General features: G+C 37.3%; 1 protein-coding gene across 4 annotated transcripts in view; it reads right to left on the bottom strand.

Moving 5' to 3' along the window:
• The window catches only part of AKT3 (AKT serine/threonine kinase 3), a 406,674-nt gene that overhangs the window by 135,365 nt on the left and 251,163 nt on the right, over positions 1 to 20,146 (bottom strand). For all 4 annotated transcript variants that reach the window (XM_060090902.1, XM_060090903.1, XM_060090905.1 and 1 more), the window contains one exon: positions 514 to 579. In XM_060090902.1, the coding sequence (XP_059946885.1) occupies positions 514 to 579 (66 nt within the window). The remainder of the gene's footprint in view (positions 1 to 513; positions 580 to 20,146) is intronic.

Raw genomic sequence — 20,146 nt, 5'->3', positions numbered from 1 at the left:
TGTTATTTTTAATCTTAATACACTTCATTGGAACCAGGAACATACAGAAACTTTGCAAATTATGGCTCTATTACAAGCAATCTAAATGGGACTAAAAAAAAATCAGTCTGTTTCAAAATAACTAATTTATATGTATTTAAGTCACAGTTTATACTTTATCTAATAAAGAAGATGTACCATGACTTATCCTATTTTTAATTTAAATGCTATCTTTAAATTTAAATTTATTTTTAAGTGTATTTGCTCTACTTTTTTAAGGCAGTGAGAGTTATGGGAAGAAAAAAAAACTCAAAAAACTCATGGGTATATAACGAGAGGACTACAAATGCATGCATATTGTAAACTTAATCCATACATTCTAATAATTTCCCCAAAACTGACTTATCTACAAAGAAAATGTCATACCTAAATAAATGTTATTTAAAATGTTATTTTTCATAGCTTAGTTGCTATAATTAAACTTCCTTAAATATAAAATGTTATGATTATAACATCTTTCCTCTAGGCACTTACTGTTAAAAAGGGATGTCTAGTGTTCTTTAATACTCTGCTTTCAGTTAAAGTGTGTGCCACTTCATCCTACAAAAGAAAAAGGCAAACCTTTAATAAATGTTCTGAGCACAAATAATATAAAAATTTTTGCTATTTCTCTGAGACCAGAAAAGGTAAACACAGACACAGAAAAAAATTTTAAAACACATGCTCCGTTTATTGCTAAGCTTCTCTTCCACCGAAAAAAAAAAAAAATCAAATCAAATTAGTGATTTAAATCAGATGGCTATAATGTATAAACTCATATAAATTCAGTCATACTTAAAGTATAGCAATAATGATATAATAATCAGCAAAAATTATCAGGGACACAGAAAATGAAATAGTAAGCCTTTCCCCTTGAAGAGAATGCCTTATCAGTTAACAGCTAGGCATGGAGTAGTTAATATTTCCATGTTTGTATTACATTGTATTCAGGGGGATTTAGAGGATATATTTCATTAAAGATCATAGAATTTGTTGTACGTCTTCTACCTAAAAGAAAAATCAGTTATTGAAAAGGGGGACACAGTACCTGTATAAGATTTAATTCTAAATTATACATTTTAGAAATAAAAACAGAGTATAAAAGCTGTATATTTTTGCTTGTGGCTTTTTTAGCATGTTTTTTTTTTTTAAAAAAAAGGTCACAGCCTATTCTAGGTGACACTTTTTAAATCTGCATATATTTCAAACCAAAAATACACTAAGAGTGTATTTCCCCAATCTTGTACATAAATTTCATCTTGACATCAAAAGTGAACTAGGAAAGATTTCCTCAACATATGGGGAACTGGAAAAATGTTTCATATTTTAAAAATAACACTATCTTAAAGAATGAAAGGAAAGGAAGACAACTGCTGAAACTAACACAGCATCTCTGGTCTCTGCTGCTGCCAAGATCCTGAACAAGGCCCTTACAGGATCAATTTCTTAATATTGCTGGCAAATCGCAGTTAGGTTATAAGTAAGACAAGGGAACATTAGGACACTGCATTATATTTATTATTTTTATAAAAGCATCTGACCTTAGTTGGACTTAACAGATAAATGAGCAATAGACTGATCAAAGATGCTAAAATGCAAAAGCCATTCCAAGAGGGTGAGACCAATTCTGTCTGAACAGAAAGTAAAGTGTAATGACATAGTATTTAAAACCAGCGAAATAAAGTATGGGTAAGAAAGCATTCCAGTCTTATTTGTTTAATAAGAACCAGGCTTAAGTGCTCAAAGAGTATGAAAGCCTCTGTCATATCATACTATAACTTCTAAATTAATTAGAGTAATACCAAACATCTTAATACAAAATAAATAAGAAGCAGAAATGACACCATAACTAATTTCTGTGCCAACAGTGCCTAGCATAATGATTAGCATACAGTAGGTACTTATTAAATGTTTGTTGAACTTAGCTGTTTATCATAGGAATGAATTCCAAGATGTCAAATGTGTGGGACTTCACTCATCCAATCATTTATTCCTTCAATATATATGAAACAAATATATTCTGGGTATTTTTCTACCCATTGAAGACAGGGAAACTAAACAACACAGACCAAAGTCCTGCTCTCATGGAGATTTCATTCCAGTTAGTCAGATGGTGGTCAGTATTAATGGAAAAAACAAAGAAAAGAAGGGGAGGGCTTCCCTGGTGGCACAGTGGTTGAGAGTCCACCTGCCGATGCAGGGGACACGGGTTTGTGCCCCGGTCCAGGAAGATCCCACATGCTGAGGAGCAGCTGGGCCCGTGAGCCATGGCCACTGAGCCCGCACGTCCAGAGCCTGTGCTCCACAACGGGAGAGGCCACAACAGTGAGAGGCCCGCGTACCGCAAAAAAAAAAAAAAAAAAAAAAAAGAAGAGAAGGGGATACTGCAGTTTATGGGAATCATATAATGAATGTAAAATACAAGATTAAGGATTATACAAGTGGCTATTTTGAGATACAGAACGGAATTCAATGATTAAAAAACAAAATCCTCGATATGCATTTACTTAATGTTAAGACAGTGCAAGTATAAAGTGGTTTAAAAAAAAGACATGATTCTTTTGCTCATGGAGTTCACATGCTAGTGGAGAAGACAAAACAAATTGGTAAATATCCAATTTAAGAAATAATTATGAATTCTGATAAGTGATCTGATTTTTCTTAAGGGAAAATTGGGGTATCTACTATAGTAAATGGATAATGAAGGAAAATCCATGCTACTGGAAGATCATAGGTAGGGTAATGTGATGATGTAGGAGATGGAGGCTCAGAGGCACACAGCTGATTTCTGTTTTTCAGTTTGCTCAGTCTTCTCTGAGAAGGACAGCAAAAACAGGAGGGATCAATCAAGAGACAACTGCAGTACAAGAGTGAAATGAGGATGGCTTGGATGACAGTAACAGCAGGAATAAGAAAAAATGTTTGAAGTATTTTTGAGATATAAAATTAATAGTAAAAAAACTAACAGCTATATGCTCCCAACAAGACGGTAAAGCAGAAGAAATATTTCTTTATATGCAGTAAGAAAGAGATTCACAGAAGACATAACATTTACCTATTATACTTCAGGATTTTAAGTGATTTGAGGCAGTCAACTAGGAAAAGACTTAAAGAAAGGTAAGTATATGAAACCAGAAAAGATATTCTAGTATTTCAGAAAACATTTCTGGCAGATATTTCATTCTATTTTGTTGAAACAAACTCATTATATGTAACAGTTGTTTTTCTAAATCAATTAGTAAGTTTCATGAAAGATTATATTTTTTCTAAATTCTATGATCTGCCTAATCACATTAAAGGAGCCAAGTAAAGATGTAGGTAGGCAAAAGCTAAAACAATATTTCTTTGTTGTAAGAATGAAACCAGAATTAATACCATGTACATATCTTTCATGTATTAAAATGTATTTTCTACCATATTTTTACATCTGATCATATTAGAATTTCCCCCTTAATGCAAATTTAATGGTACAATATTTCACATACTAATTAGTTTCTGCTATGAAGATAAGGTATGCACAAGCTAAAAAGTAAACACAGATGTCAATAATTTTTAATTACAGTTAAAAGCAATATGTCAAAACAAAAAGTTATAAATAACAGCGATAAAGCCTAGTGGTTAAAACAATATGATGCTTTTAAAAAAATCCATTTGTTGATCATGATTACAAATGAAGAGTGCTTCGGTATATAATGTAAGTATAATGTTTTCATGAAAAAGCTTCTGAAGTATAGCTTCATGTATATTCATCCATGGTAAAATACTAAACAGTGAAATTTAAAATTTAATTTCTTTCATAGAAAGACGTTTACAGAGAATGGAAATTTTTTTTTTTTTTTTTTTTTTTTTTTTTTTTTGCAGTACACGGGCCTCTCACTGTTGTGGCCTCTCCCGTTGCGGAGCACAGGCTCCGGACGCGCAGACTCAGCGGCCATGGCTCACGGGCCCAGCCGCTCCGCGGCATGTGGGATCTTCCTGGATGGAGGCATGAACCCGTGTCCCCTGCATCGGCAGGTGGACTCTCAACCACTGCGCCACTGGGGAAGCCCGGGTGTCATCTCCTTTAATCCTCGTAGTAACTTAGCGGGTTTGGTTTGACTAGTCCCATTTTATATGAGGCAATCAAGGTTCACAGAAGTTAAGGTTCTGTGAGCAAGGTTCACCAGCTCAAGTTGCAGGTGAAAAGGTCAATATTGATCCCATCTAAGTCCAACATCAATGGTCATTTCCACTTCACCACACTGTCTCCCATATTCAAAAACCTTGGTAGCAACTTAACTAGGTACTTTAACTCTGTTCACATTATTTTCTCCATTTTGACCACAAGACTATAATGATTGACTTTTATCAGAAGCTGGTTGAAATCAAGATACATCATATCTAAAGCATCTTTTTTTTTTTAAATCCAGAGCTATAAATGACACTCAGAGGAGGAGATGTAGCAGGTGGGGAAGCAGGGAGAAGAGGGGAGAAGTTTTTACCTTGGCACCTTTATTCTTAATTAAACCACAATGACTACAAGTGATCATTATTTACTTGTTCTGTTTTGACAAGCCATATGTCAGCAATCTATACTTTTTTCTTCCATAGGAAAGATGTCATATTATCAAGCTCTAAATTTTGGGGTTGTAACTTCCCCCTCTTTGGAAAACTTGAGCAACGGCCCAGATGCAGACTTCTAATACTTCCACTCTCCAGCTCTCACACTTTCTCCTCACCATTCCTTCATTTCTACTGCTATACCTTTTTGAACATCTTTTTCATCTTGATGGAAAAAACGAAAGCACAATTGTTCCCTGATGTCTATGAATAGTATATCACCTTTATCAAATGTTGTTATTTGATAATTTATTCTTGATGCTCTTGTTCCAAATATCGGGCTGGCCAAAAAGTTTGCTTGGGTTTTTCATGTGATGTTACCGAAAACCCGAACAAACTTTTTGGCCAAACCAATGTTACTTGGATGGAGGGCTACATGAACTTCTTTGACTTCAATCATAACATAATCTTTAGCACCTAGTCCCTCTTAAATTGTAGAACATGCTGCTTGTCTATATTGCCCTTCACTACATTCCCTTCTTTCCTTCTGCCTCTTCCAATTCCCAGTATTGGAATAAATCAATCTCTACTTTCTCACTTTTATTGATATATTCCACATCTCAAGGGGAATAAAATCACAAACATACTGACTAGCACCATTATAATGCCCTCTCTAATCTCAGCTGAATCTTCTTAGGATTCTTTAACTCATCCCTACCAAGGTCATTCTTCCATTCCTCAGTATGAATGCTTCCAAACTTTCCCAGGCCTCCTACCAGGCCTGGTATGTATGATGAAATGTACACACAACCCCACAAGGTTACCTTACCTAGTTAAACTACTGAGCTGAGATTGGCACCGAGGTCTACCTGACTTTCATTAACTCCAGGAGATTTTCATTAAGTTGTCTTTCTTTATCTCAACCTCACTCCCACAGTTTCAAAGTGTAATCCTACTTCCTACTCAGAATAGAGGTCATTAACCTCTTCCCTTCATAGGTACACTCATTCTCTTGGTGACTTCATTCTGACTATGACCCGAAATACAGTCTATATGATGATCATGGACTTCCACATTTGTGTCTCAAATGCAGGCTTCTTCCCTAAACTCCAGAAATGCTTATTTGACATGGATGTCTAATAGATGCCTTTAACTTGGGTGTCTAACAGAAATACCAAATTTGACATGTCCAAACCTAATTTCTAATTTCCCATGAAAAGGCTTGTTTCTCCACAGAAAAAAAATCATCCCCATTGCTGCAAATGGCAACAGCATCCTTCCAGTTGCTCAGGCCAAAAACCTGGCAATGATCCTCAACTCCTTACTTTCTCTCATACCCTACATTCAATCTGTCAGGCAATCCTGATGGTTCTTCATCAAAATATACCCCGGATTGATTATGTCTTACCACCTCCACTGCTAATACCCTAATGTAAGCCACTATATCAATTATCTGGATTATTGCCATTAACTCCTAACAAACTCCCTGCTTCCAACCCACAGTCTATTCTCAACACTGCAGCCAAAGTGATGATATTAAAATAAAAATTATATCATGTCACTATACTGCCTAAAAACTTCCAATGGCTTCCCACTACACTGAGTAAAAACCAATATCCTTACAACATCTGCCACTACCCTAAACAACCCTTCACTACTCTTACTCTACACAAGCCATGCTAGACTAGATTCCTAGCTATTTTAAAAATATGCTGCTTCCTCAGTGCTTTTTTGATTGTGATTTCCTCTGCCTGGAATATTCTTCCTCCCAAATACCTGAAGTCTTCCTCCCAAATACCTTGCTTCCTCATTTCCTTCAAATGTTCACTGAAATTTCACTTTCTCAGTGAGGTCTTCTGTGATCATTCTATTTAAAACTACAAAACCCACAAAAATCACAAACACTACTATTCCTTGTTTCCCTACCCTACTTAATTTTTCTCCATGGTATGTATTAATTTCTTACATACTATGATTTACTCATTTGTCATGTGTCTGTTTCCTGACTAAAATGTAATTCCCAAAGGGGAGGAATTTTGGTCAGTCTTATTCATTCACATATTCCCATTGCCTAGGGCAGTAACTAGTAAATAATTAGGTGTTCAATTTATATTTGTTGAAAGAAAGAATGAATGAATCAGTAAATAGTGAATGATAACCCTAGGAATGATGCTAAAGAATGATAGAATCGGGCTTCCCTGGTGGCGCAGTGGTTGAGAGTCCGCCTGCCGATGCAGGGGACATGGGTTTGTGTCCCGGTCTGGGAAGATCCCACATGCCACGGAGCGGCTAGACCCGTGAGCCATGGCCGCTGAACCTGCGCATCTGGAGCCTGTGCTCCATACCGCAAAAAAAAAAAAAAAAAAAAGAATGATAGAATCTTCACGACTGCAAGAAGCAAATCCAGAACACAAATCAAATGAGATCATACCTCCGATAGCACAATGACAAATGATGAAGATGCAGCAGATCAAAGCAAATACATTCATTATCTGCTTCCTACAGTAAACCACAATCATTTGCACAATAGATAATACAGAGGTTCATGAGAATCTGAAAGAATGGATCAAAGAAGCTGGCAGATGATAAGAATTTCTGGTTAGGGGCCAGCACTTAATAACTTAAAAGCCAAGGAAAGAGAAATGTCAGTAGTTAAGTCAAAGCACTAGTTTGATATTTTAATAGGTGCATGTGTAGGGAAGAATGAACTCAGAAGGCCTGGATTGCTCAAACCCTGTACACTCACAAAGAAAGTGATTCTCAGGACTGTCCCTTGGCTAGCTCTTGGGAAATAAGCTCTGATCCCTTAGAATATTCTACCTGGTAAGAGCATTTTTGCATGCCAGAGATCTTGGGCCACATGACACCAGTTTGACTAGACAGTTCATGCAAACAACAGGAAGAATGATGAATGCTGTGTGCCTGATTTTGCTCAGGGTGGCTAGGGAAACCACACAGGTGTTGCTTGCCTACATGACTCACTTAAAATAAAAATCCGGGAAACCAAGGCTTGGGTGAGTTTCCTGGGTTGACAACGCTTTGCACATGTTGTCACACATTGTTACTGGGGGAATTAAGTGCATCCATGTGACTTTACTGGGAGAGGACACCTGAAAGGTTTCTCCTGGCCTTTGTCCCATATGACTTTCCTTTTGTTGATTTTAATCTGTATGTTATCACTACAATAAGCCATAACCACTAGTATATCAGCTTTCCTAGATCTGTGATTCCTAATGAAATATTAAGCCTGAGAGTGGTCTTAGGGACCACTGACATTTAGCACCAGAAATAGGACTTGTTAGGAATGACGTCAACAAGATGGAGGGCTAGGAGGTCCCAATATTAGGTTATCCTACAAAAACAACAAACAACTACAAACTCATGAAAACAGCTTTTGAAAAGCTCTGGACTACAATGAAATCAGCAGAAAGCAATGAAGCAGCATAAACCCTGTAAAGTTTTTAAAAACGAGGATGGCTGCCAGAAAAGTATAGGAAGCATTTTTCCTGTGACATCCCATCCCCTAGACCAGGGCAGTTAGGCACCAAAAAAGACGGCCTCAGAGGGATTTCCCCCTATGGGGAAAATAAGAGCAAGAGAACTCCAACAAGCTTCACTGCCATGCTTGTTTGCAGCTTTCACTACTGAGGATTCCCACAGTCTTCACCAACACTGACTGAACTCAGCTAACAGAGCTACCAAAAGTCCACACCACTGCAGCTCCTCTCTGGGGCAGGAGCTGTTGCTGCGGATGACACATGGCCCCAGGGACCCTAGTTGCTGCTGTGTCTGGCTCCCTGGATCTCAGGATGCCACAAAATCTAGCCATCCACAAAGCCAAGCTGCTGCTGCTCTGAGCCCTACCACTGAGTCCTAATCAGGGCTTTGACTTGCCATACGAGGGCTACTACTCTGTCTCCTGCCTTCCATGTCCCACTTTGGGGCTCTACCATGCCACAACCAGGGCCATGGCTGCTCTGCTTGTGTTCCACTCCCAGGATCCAGTTGCAGCTTTGACCTGCCATAAATGGGGCTGTGCCACTGCTCTGTACCCTGCCACTGGGTCCCAAGTTGTAGCTTTGACCAGTCATAACTTGGGCTGCAATACCACTGCTCTGCACCCTACCCCTGGGTCCTAAGACAGGACTTTCACCTGTCATAAGGAGCCACTCTGCTGCTGCTCTGCACCCTGCCCCTAGGGTCCTGACACACGGCTTTAATGGGCCATTACCAAGCAATGTTGCCACTGTTCTGCAACCACCCCTGGGTCCTAAATTGTGGCTTTGATCTGCCATCATCAGGCTGTGCTGCTGCAACTCTGTTCCCTGTCCCTGGGTTTCTGTCACCATTTGACCTGCCATTACAGGGCCACATGCTGCTGCTCAGCACACCGTCCTTGGGGTTCCAAGTCAGAGCTCTGACCCAACATAACTGGGGCAGTTGGTGCTACAGGTGCTCTGTACCCTGCCCCCCGGGTTGAAAGTCAGGGCTTTGACCTGCTCATCAGTAGATTGTGCTGTTGGAGCTCTGCAACCGCCCCCAGAGTTCTAAGTTGCTGCTATGACCCAACATTACTGGGGCCCATCTGTTACTGTTCTGCAACTGCCCCCTGGGTCCTAGGCCATGGTTATGACTTGCCATTGCTGAGGCCAAGAAGTTGCTGCTATAAAACTGAACCCTGAGGCCAGAGTCAGGTATCTGACCCACCATCTATAAGAAGTACACTACTGTACTCTGGCTCTGGGTCCCAAGCCACTGCTGAACCCTGTCATCCCAGGAATACTGCTGCTACTGCATCCCCCTTTACCCCAGGGCCTGAGTCACTGTGCTGATTCCCAGGAACCCAGACCCCAGTTCCATGGGAAGTTTTCATGTGCCTGCACCTCAGAAACCAGTGCCACTGCTACTGCAAGTGTACCTGTGCCCCCACAACTCAGGTGTTGTGGTAGCTCTGTGTGCACCAGGTCCCAGGATACCAGCTCCACTGATGCCCCAAGTGTCAGCACACCAGACCTGCCATCAAGAGGGATTCCCTTGGCTAGAATTTTGACAGGCAAAAAAGAATAGTAGGATCCTTGCAGCTTTTGCCACCACTGCCACCCACATCTTCTAAAAGAAGATGTCACAATCTACGCTGATGTTGATCTCAGCTGACAGAGCTGCATGGAAAGGACTTTAGTGTGCCCTCCCTGGAACCAGGGACACTGCACCCTACCCAGCTGGCATATTCACAGTCATCTTTAGGTAATAATCTTTCCCCAGTGAAGCTAGTCTTAAAAAGCTGAAAAAGGCAACTGCTTCCTTGAATGCACGATTATCAACTCAAAGACATTAGAAACATGAAGAAGCAAGAAAAGCATGACACCACCAAAGGTACACAAGAATTTTCCAATAACTGAAACCAAAGAAATGGATTTGAGTTACATGAAAAAGAATTCAAAGTGTTTAAGGAAGCTTAGCAAGATTCAAGTGAACACAGAGAGACAGCTAAATGAACTCAGAAGAACAATACATGAACAAAACAAGAAGTTTGACAAATTAGTAGAAATGATAAAAAAAGAACCAATCAGAAATTCCAGAGCTGGAGAATACAAAGAATGAAATGAAAAGTGCAATAGAGAAATTCAACAGTAGGATCAATAAGGCAAAAAAAAAAAAAAAAACCAATGTGTGAACTTAAACACAGATCCCTTGACATCTTCCAGTCAAAGAAAAAGATGTAAGAATGAAAGAGTAAAGAAAGCCTCTGTGACTTATGGGATACCACAAAATGAAACAATATTCAAATTATAGAAATCCAGAAAAGGAAGGGACAAAGGAACACAAAATATATTTAAAGAAACAAGGGCTTAAAACTTCTCTAAGCTGGAGAGAGATATGGACACCCAGGTACACAAAGCTCAAAGCTCCCCAAACAGATTCAATCAAAAGAGATCTTTACCAAGATACACTGTAAACAAGCTCTCAAAAAATCTAAGACAAAGAGAGAAATTTGAAAGCAGCAAGAGGAAATGTATTCATCATATACAAAGAAACTCCAATAAAGCTATCAGCATATTTTTCAACAGAAATCATGCAGGCCAGGAGAAAGTGAGATGATATATTCGAAGTGCTCAAAGAAAAAAAGAACTATCAACTTAGAACACATTACCCAGCAACCCTGTCCTTTAAAAATGAAGGAAAGATAAAGACTTTCCCAGAAAAACAAATGTTGAGGAAATTTATCAGTAGACGGCTTTACATAAAATGTTAAAGGGAGTTCTTCAAGCTGAAATGAAAAGATATTAATCAGTAACATAAAAACATATAACCATATAAAATTCACTGGTAAAGGTAATTATACAAATCTGAAACACTCTAAAACTGCAGTGGCAGTGTGCAAGTCACTTTGATCTCTAGCATACAAGTTAAAAGACAAAGCATTTAAAATAATTATAGCTACAATATTTTGTTAATGTACACAGAATACAAAAAATATAAATTGGGACATCAATAACATAAAATATTGGGCGGGAAGTAAATGTGTAGGACTTTTAAAACCAATTGAAGTTAAAATGTTATCAACTTAAAATAGACTGCTATGACTATAAAATGTATTATGAACAGCAGGGTAATCACAAAGCAAAGAACTCTGATACACAAATGATAAAAAGAATCAAATATACCACTATATAAAATGAACAATTCACAAAGAAAGCAAGCAAGAGAGGAAGAAAAGAAAAAAGAAACTATAAAATAATTAGAAAGCAATTAAACAGATGGTGATAGTAAATCTCTCATCATCAATAATTCCTTAAAATATAAATGGTTTAACATCTCCAATTAAAAAACACACAGTTGCTGAGTGGATAAGAAAACAAAACCCAACTACATGCTGCCTAAAACAGACTCACTTAAGCTTTAAGGAAAGTCATATGATGAAAGGGAAGGAGGGATGGAAGAGGATATTCCATGTAAATGGAAACCAAAAGAGACAAGGAGTAGCTATACTTCTATCAGACAAATAGACTTTAAGTCAAAAGTTGTAAGAATTGAACTTTAAGTTCAATTTTGACTTTAAATCAAAAGTTGTAAGAGAAAAAGAAGGTCATTATATAACGATAAAGGGATCGATTCATCAAGAGGACATAACAATTGTAAATATATACACACCCAATATGAGAGCATCAAAATATATTAAACAATTGTCACCAAATATGAAGGCTGAAATAGACAGCAATGCAATAATAGTAAAGGACTTCAGTACCCCACTTTCAACAATGGAAAGATCATCCATATAGAAAATCAACAAGACAATAATGGATTGAACTACCCTTTAGAGCAAATGGACCTAACAGATATATACAAAAGATTCCAACCAATGGCTTCATAATATATATTCTTCTCAAGTATCCATGCAACATTCTCCAGGATGGAGTATATGTTAGATCACAAAACAAGTCACAACAAATTTCAAAAGATTAAAATTATACCAACTATAGTTTCCAACCACTGTAGTATGAAACTAAAAATAACAGGAGTAAAGCTGGAAAGCTCACAATTATATAGAAAATAAGCAAAACACTTCTGAAGAACCAATAAGTCAAAAAAGAAATCAAAAGGGAAATCAAAAAATTCTTGAGACAAAAGAAATGGAAACACAGTGCACCAAAATTTATGGAATGCAGAAAAAGAAATTCTAATAGGAAACTTGGTACTGATAAATGCCTACATTAAGAAAAAAGAAAAATCTAAAATAAAGAACCTAATTTTACACCTTAAGGATCTAGAAAAAGAACACAGTAAGCCCACAGTTGACAGAAGGAAGGAAATAATATAGATTAGAGCAGAAATGAATGAAACAAAGATTAGAAAGACACTTTTTTATTTTATTATTATTATATTTTTTGCGGTACGCGGGCCTCTCACTGTTGTGGCCTCTCCCGTTGCGGAGCACAGGCTCCGGACACGCAGGCTCAGCGGCCATGGCGCACGGGCCCAGCCTCTCCGCGGCATGTGGGATCTTCCCAGACCGGGGCACGAACCCGTGTCCCTTGCATCGGCAGGCAGACTCTCAATCACTGCACCACCAGGGAAGCCCTAGAAAGACACTTTTAAAAAAAATCAACAAAACTAAGAGTTGGCTTTTTGAAAAGATAAAATTTACAAACCTTTAGCAAAACAAATTAATAAAAGAGTAGAGGGCTTCCCTGGTGGCGCAGTGGTTAAGAATCCGCCTGACATGGGCTTCCCTGGCGGCAAAGTGGTTGAGAGTCCGCCTGCCAATGCAGGGGACACGGGTTCGTGCCCTAGTCTGGGAGGATCCCACATGCCGTGGAGCAGCTGGGCCTGTGACCCATGGCTGCTGAGCCTGCGTGTCTGGAGCCTGTGTTCCACAATGGGAGAGGCCACAGCAGTGAGAGGTCCGCGTACCGCAAAAAAAAAAAAAAAAAAAAAAAAAAAAAAAAAAATCTGCCTGACAATGCAGGGAACACAGGTTCAAGCCCTGGTCCAGGAAGATCCCACATGCTGTGGAGCAACTAAGCCCATGCAACACAACTACTGATCCCGCGTGGTACAACTACTGAAGCTCACGTGCCTAGAGCCCGCGCTCTGCAACAAAAGAAGCCAATGCAATGAGAAGCCCACACACCGCAACAAAGAGTAGCTCCTGCTTGCTGAAACTAGAGAAAGCCCACACGAAGCAACTAAGACCCAATGCAGCTGAAAATAAATAAACAAAATAAATTAATTAAAAAAAGAAAGAAAAGAGGAGACATGACTTAAATGAAATCATAAACAAAAGGGGAGACCACTCAAAACCGATACCACAGAAATATAAAGGATCATAAGGGTCAGTGAACAATTATACGATAACAAATTAGATAACTCAGAAAAAATGCATAAATTCCTAGAAACATACAGCTTACCAAGACTGAATCATGAAGTAATAGGAAGTCTGAACAGAAGAATAATGAACATGGAGTTTACATCAGTAATCACAAATCTCCCAAAAAATAAAAGCCCAGGAGCAGGTGGCCTCACTGGTAAATTCTATCAACATTTAAAGAAAAATTAATACCAGTCCTTCTTCTGAAACTCTTCAAGAGTACAGAAGATGACAAAACACTCTAAACTCATTTTATTAGGCTGGTGTTACCAGGATATCAAAAAGCACACAACATCACCACAGAAAAAGAAAATTACAGACCAATATCTTTGATGAATATAGATGCAAAACTCCTAAATAAGGTATCAGCAAACTGAATTCAACATACATGAAAAGGATCATACACCACAATCAAGTGGAATTTATTTCAGAGATGCCAGGATGGTTCAACATCTGCAAATCATTCAACGTCATACACCCCATTAACAAGAGGAAGGATAAAAATCATATGATCATTTCAATAGATAAAGAAAAAGCATCTGACAAAATTCAACATCCATTTCTGATAAAAACTCTCAACAAAGCGGCTATAGATGGAACATACCTCAGAATAATAAAGGCCATATATGACAAATTCACAGCTAACATCATACTCAGTGGAAAAAAGCTGAAAGCTTTACCTCTAAGAACAGGAGCAACATAGGAGGCCCAACCTACCTCTTTTATTCAGCATTGTATTGGAAGTCCTAGCCAGAGCAATTAGACAATAAAGAAATAAAATAAAATAAAAGGAATCTAAATCAGAAAGGAAGAAGTAAAACCATTTCTATTTGCATAAGCATAATCTTATATACAGAATACCCTAAAGAGTAGTAGAACTAATAAACAAATGCAGTAAAGTTGCAGGATACAAAATCAATATACAAAAATTAATTGGTTTGTATACACTAATAACAAAGTCTCAAAAAGAGAAAAGTTTTTAATATTTTAAAAAAGTTTTTAAAAATACCATTTATAACTGCATTAGAGGAATTAAAATACTAAAGAACAAATTTAAACAAGGAGGTAGAAGACCTGTACACCTAAAACTACAAGGCTTTGATAATTCAGTACCATCCCTACCAAAATTCCAATGACATTTTTTACAGAAATAGAACAAAAAAACCTAAAATGTGTATGTAACAACAAAGACCCCAAACAGCCAAAGCAATCTTGAGAAATAACAAAGCTAGAGACATCATGCTCCCTGATTTCAAACTATATTGCAATACTACACTCATCAAAATGGCATTGTATTGGCATAAAGACAAACACAAATATCAGTGGGACAGAACAGAGTGCCCCAAAATAAACCCATGCACATACGGTCAATTAACTTACAACTAAGGAACCAAGAACACATCATGGGGAAAGGACACTCTCTTCAATAAATGGTGCTAGAAAAACTAAGCAGCCACAAGCAAAAGAATGAAACTGGACCACTTTCTTACACCATACACAAAAATCAACCCCAAATGGATTAAAAACTTGAATGTAAGACCTAAGACATGAAATTACTAGAAAAAATATAGGTGGTAAGCTTCTTGACACCAGTTGTGTCAATTAATTTTTTTAAATTTGATATCAAAAAGAAAAATCAATAAATGGCTTATGCACAGCAAAGGAAACCATCAACAAAATGAAAATAAAACCTACTAAATGGGAGAAAATATTTGCAAGTCATATATCTGGTAAGGATTTTTTTTTTTTTTTTTTTTGCGGTACGCGGGCCTCTCACTGTTGTGGCCTCTCCCATTGCGGAGCACAGGCTTCGGACGCGCAGGCTCAGCGGCCATGGCTCACGGGCCCAGCCGCTTCGTGGCATGTGGGATCTTCCTGGACCGGGGCACGAACCCGTGTCCCCTGCATCGGCAGGCGGACTCTCAACCACTGCGCCACCAGGGAAGCCCTGGTAAGGATTTAATATACAAAATATTAAGAACTCATATAACTTAGTAGCAAAAAACCAAACAATCTGATTGAAAAATGGTCAGAGGATCTGAATAAACAATTTTCCACAGAAAACATTCAGATGGCCAACAGGTACATGAAAAGGCGCTGAACATCACTAACCATCATGGAAATGAAAATCCAAACCACATAGAGCTATCACCTCACACCTGTTAGAATGGCAAGAAATAAATGTTGGCGGGGGTGTGGAGAAAAGAAACCACCGTACACAGTAGGTGAGACTGTAAACTGATGTAGCCACTATATAAAACAGCATGGAAGTTTGTCAAAAAAAATTAAAACTACAATCTGATCCAGCAACTAAACTTCTGGGTATTTGTACAAAGGAAACAAAATCACTATTGTGAAAAGAAAGCTCCACTCCGCTGTATGCTGCAGCATTATATACAATAGCCAAGACATGGAAACAATTTATAAACCCATGTATCCATCAATGGATGAATGGAAAAAGAAAATGTGATACACACAGTGGAATATTCTTCAGCCACAAAAAGAAGTACATCTTGCCACTTGCAATAATATGGAAGGGCCTTGAGGGCATTTTGCTAAGTGAAATAAGTCAGTGAAAGACAAATACTGTATGATTCCACTTATATGTGGAGGAAGGAAGGGAGAAAGAAACAGAGAAAGAGAGAGAAAGAGAGAAAGGGAGGGGGGGAGGAAGACAGAGAAAGAAGAAAGAAAGAAAGAAAGAAAGAAAGAAAGGAAGAGAGAGAGAGAAAGAAAGAAAGAAAGAGAAAGAAGAAAGAAAGAAAGAAAGAAAGAAAGAAAAAAAGAAAGAAAGGAGAGAAAGAAAGGCCTGAACTCACAGAGAACAGCCTAGAAGCAGTAGGTGGGCAAAATGGGTGATGGTGGTCAAAAGGTACAAAATTCTGAATGAAAACAGAAATCAACCACAGAAAGAAAAATGTGAAAAGAACAAACATGGGGAGACTAAACAATATGCTACTTAAAAATCAATGAGTCAATGATGAAATCAAAAAAGGAAGCAGAAAATACTTCGAGGCAAACAAAAATGATAACACAACCTTACAAAATCTATGGGATACAGCAAAACAGTGTTAAGAGAAAAGTACATAGGGATACAGGCCTTCATCAAGAAACAAGTAAAATCTCAAATAAACAACCTAACCTACCACCTAAAAGAATTAGAAAAAGAACAAACAAAACCCAAAGTCAGCAGAAGACAAGAAATTATAAGATCAGAGATTGAATAAATAAAATAGATTTTTAAAAAAACCCAGAAAAGATCAGTAAAACCAAGAGCTGTTTTTTTTGAAAAGATAAAATCAAAAAACCTCTAGCCAAGCACACCAAGAAGAAAAAAGAGAGGTCCCAAATAAAGAAAATAAGAAATGAAAGAGATGTAACAACCACCAATACCTCAGAAATACAAAAAATCATAGAGAATACTATGAAGAGCTGTATGCCAAAACACTGGACAACTTAGAAGAAATGTACATCTCTAAAAACATACAGTCTGCCAAAACTAAGTCAAGAAGAAACAGATAATTTGAACATACCAATCACTAGATGTGAAAGAGAATGTGTCATTTTAAAATTCTGTCAAACAAAAATCCAGGACCAAACTGCTTCACTGGAGGTTCTAACAAACAAACAAAGAAGAACTCATAACAATCCTTCTCAAACTATTCTGAAAAAATGAAAGAGGCAGGAACACTTCCAAATTTATTCCATGAGGCTACCATCACCCAGATACCAAAACCAGACAGACATTACAAAAAAAGAAAATTATAAGCCAATATCTTTGATAAATTTAGATGCAAAAATCCTCAACAAAATATTAGCAAACCAAATCCAACATGACGTAAAAAGGATCATGCACCATGATCAACTTGGATTCATTCCAGGGCCAGAAGGATGGTTCAACATACACAAATCAATCAATGTGGTATACCACATTAAAAAAAAGGAAAGGCAAAAACCACATGATCATCTCAATAGATGCAGAAAAAGTATTTGGCAAAATTCAACATTCATTTATGATAAAAACGTTCACCAAAGTAGGTATAGAGGGAGAGGGAACATATTTCAACATATTAAAGGCCATTTACAGCAAAACAACAGCCAACACAAAATGAACAGTTAAAAGCTGAAAGACTTCCCGCTAAATTCAGGAAAAAGACAAGGATTCTCACTCTTACCATTTCGATTCAACATAGTATTGACAGTCTTAGTCACAGCAATCAGATAAGAAAAGAAATAAAAGGTATCCAAATTGGAAGGAAAGAGATAAAACTGTCATTAATTGCAGATGACATGATACTCAATATAGAGAAGCCTAAAAGTTGCGACATAAAAACTATTAGAACTAATGAATTCAGCAAGATAGCAGGATAAAAGACCAATATACACAAATTGGTTTCTTTACATTAATAATGATATATGATATATGATATATATCATATGATATATAATGATATATCAACAAGAAGTAAAAAAACAATCTCATTTGAAATGCTGTAAAAAAATAAAATAAAATACTTAGGAAGAAACTTAACCAAGGAGATGAAGATCTATACATTGAAAACTATAAAACACTGATAAATGAAACTGAAGAAGATTCAATGATGAAATGGAATGCCCATGGATTGGAAGAATTAATATAATTAAAATGGCCAAACTACCCATTACATCTACAGATTTAATGCAATTCCTGTCCAAATACCTATGACATTATTCACAGAGCTAGAACAAATATTCCTAAAATTTATATGGAACCACAAAAGACCCCAAATTGCCAAAGCAATCTTGAGACAGAAGAACAGAGCTGGAAATATCATGCTCCCTGACATCAGACTATATTACAGAACTATAGTAATTAAAACTGCATGGTACTGGAATGAAAACAAATATATAGCTCAATGGTACCAAATAGAGAGCCCATAAATAAACCCATGCGCCTACAGACAATCTTTGACAGAGGAGGCAAGTATATAAGATGGAGAAAAGACAGTTTCTTCAACAAGTAGTGATGGGAAAGCTGGATAGCTGTGGGTAAATCAGTGAAATTAGAACACTCCCTCACACCATATACAAGAATAAACTCAAAATAATTTAAACACCTAACTATAAGACAAGACACCATAAAAATCCTAGAAGAGAACATAGGCAAAACATTCTAGGACATGGGCCTCCCTGGTGGCGCAGTGGTTGAGAGTCCGCCTGCCGATGCAGGGGATACGGGTTCGTGCCCCGGTCTGGGAGGATCCCATATGCCGCGGAGCGGCTGGGCCCGTGAGCCATGGCCGCTGGGCCTGCGCATCCGGAGCCTGTGCTCCGCAACGGGAGAGGCCACAACAGTGAGAGGCCCGCATACCGCAAAAAGAAAAAAAAAAACAAAAACAAAAACAAAAAAACATTCTAGGACATACATTGAAGCAATATTTTCTTAGATCAATATTCAAAAACAAAAGAAATAAAAGCAAAAATTAAAAATGGGACCTAATTAAACTTAAAAGCTTTTGCACATCAAAGGAAACCATCAACAAAACAAAAAGACAACGTATTAAATGGGAGAAAAATATCTGCAAATGATGCTACTAACAAGGAGTTAATATCTAAAATATACAAGCAGGTCATGGAACTCAATATTAAAAAAAAACAATCCAATTAAAAAATGGGCAGAAGACCTAAGTAGACATTTCTCCAAAGAAGATGTGCAACATCACTAATTATTAGAGAAATGTAAATCAAAACCACAATGAAGTATCACCTCACACCTGTCAGAATGACTATCATCATGAAGTCCACAAATAATACATGTTGGAGAGGGTATGGAAAAAAGGGAACCCTCCTACATTGTTGGTGGGTATGTAAATTGGTGCAGCCACTATGGAAAACAATATGGATATGCCTTAAAAAACTAAAAACAGAGCTACCATATGATCCAGCAATCCCACTCCTGGGCATATATCCAGAAAAGACAAAAACTCTAATTCAAAAAGATACACGAACCTCAATGTTCACAGCAGCACTATTAACAATAGGCAAGGCATGGAAATGACCCAAGTGCCCATCAGTAGACGGTTGGCTTAAGAAGATGTGGCATACACACACACAAACACACACACACACATATGTATGTAGGTATATGTGTGTGTATATATATATATATTAAATATATATATATACACACTCACATACACACACAATGGAATATTACTCAGCCATAAAAAAGAATGACATAATGCCATTTACAGCAACATGAATGGACTTAGAGATTATTATACTTAGTGAAGTAAGTCAGACAAAGACGAATACTATAGGATATCACTTTTATGTGGAATCTAAAAAAAAAAGAATCTATATACAAAACAGAAACAGACTCACAGATATAGAAAACAAACTTATGGTTACCAGAGGGGAGGGACTAATTAGGGGTATGGGATTAACAGATTCAAACTACTATACATAAAATAGATAAGCAACAAGGTTTTACTGTATATCTCTGAATTATATTCAGTATCTTGTAATAACCTATAATGGGATATAATCAGAAAAAATAACTGAATCATTATGCTGTACACTTGAAACTAACACACTATTGTAAATCAACCATAATTTATTTATTATATATTTATTTATTAAACACACACATACACACATATGTATGTAGGTATATGTTTGTGTCTATATATATATTAAATATATATATATATACACACTCACATACACACACAATGGAAT

The sequence above is a fragment of the Mesoplodon densirostris genome, chromosome 2 (assembly GCF_025265405.1).
Source record: "Mesoplodon densirostris isolate mMesDen1 chromosome 2, mMesDen1 primary haplotype, whole genome shotgun sequence".
In the NCBI taxonomy this organism is placed as follows: Eukaryota; Metazoa; Chordata; class Mammalia; order Artiodactyla; family Ziphiidae; genus Mesoplodon; species Mesoplodon densirostris.
The sequence above is the reverse complement of the archived record's forward strand: the minus strand, read 5'-3'. Positions and strand labels throughout refer to the sequence as shown.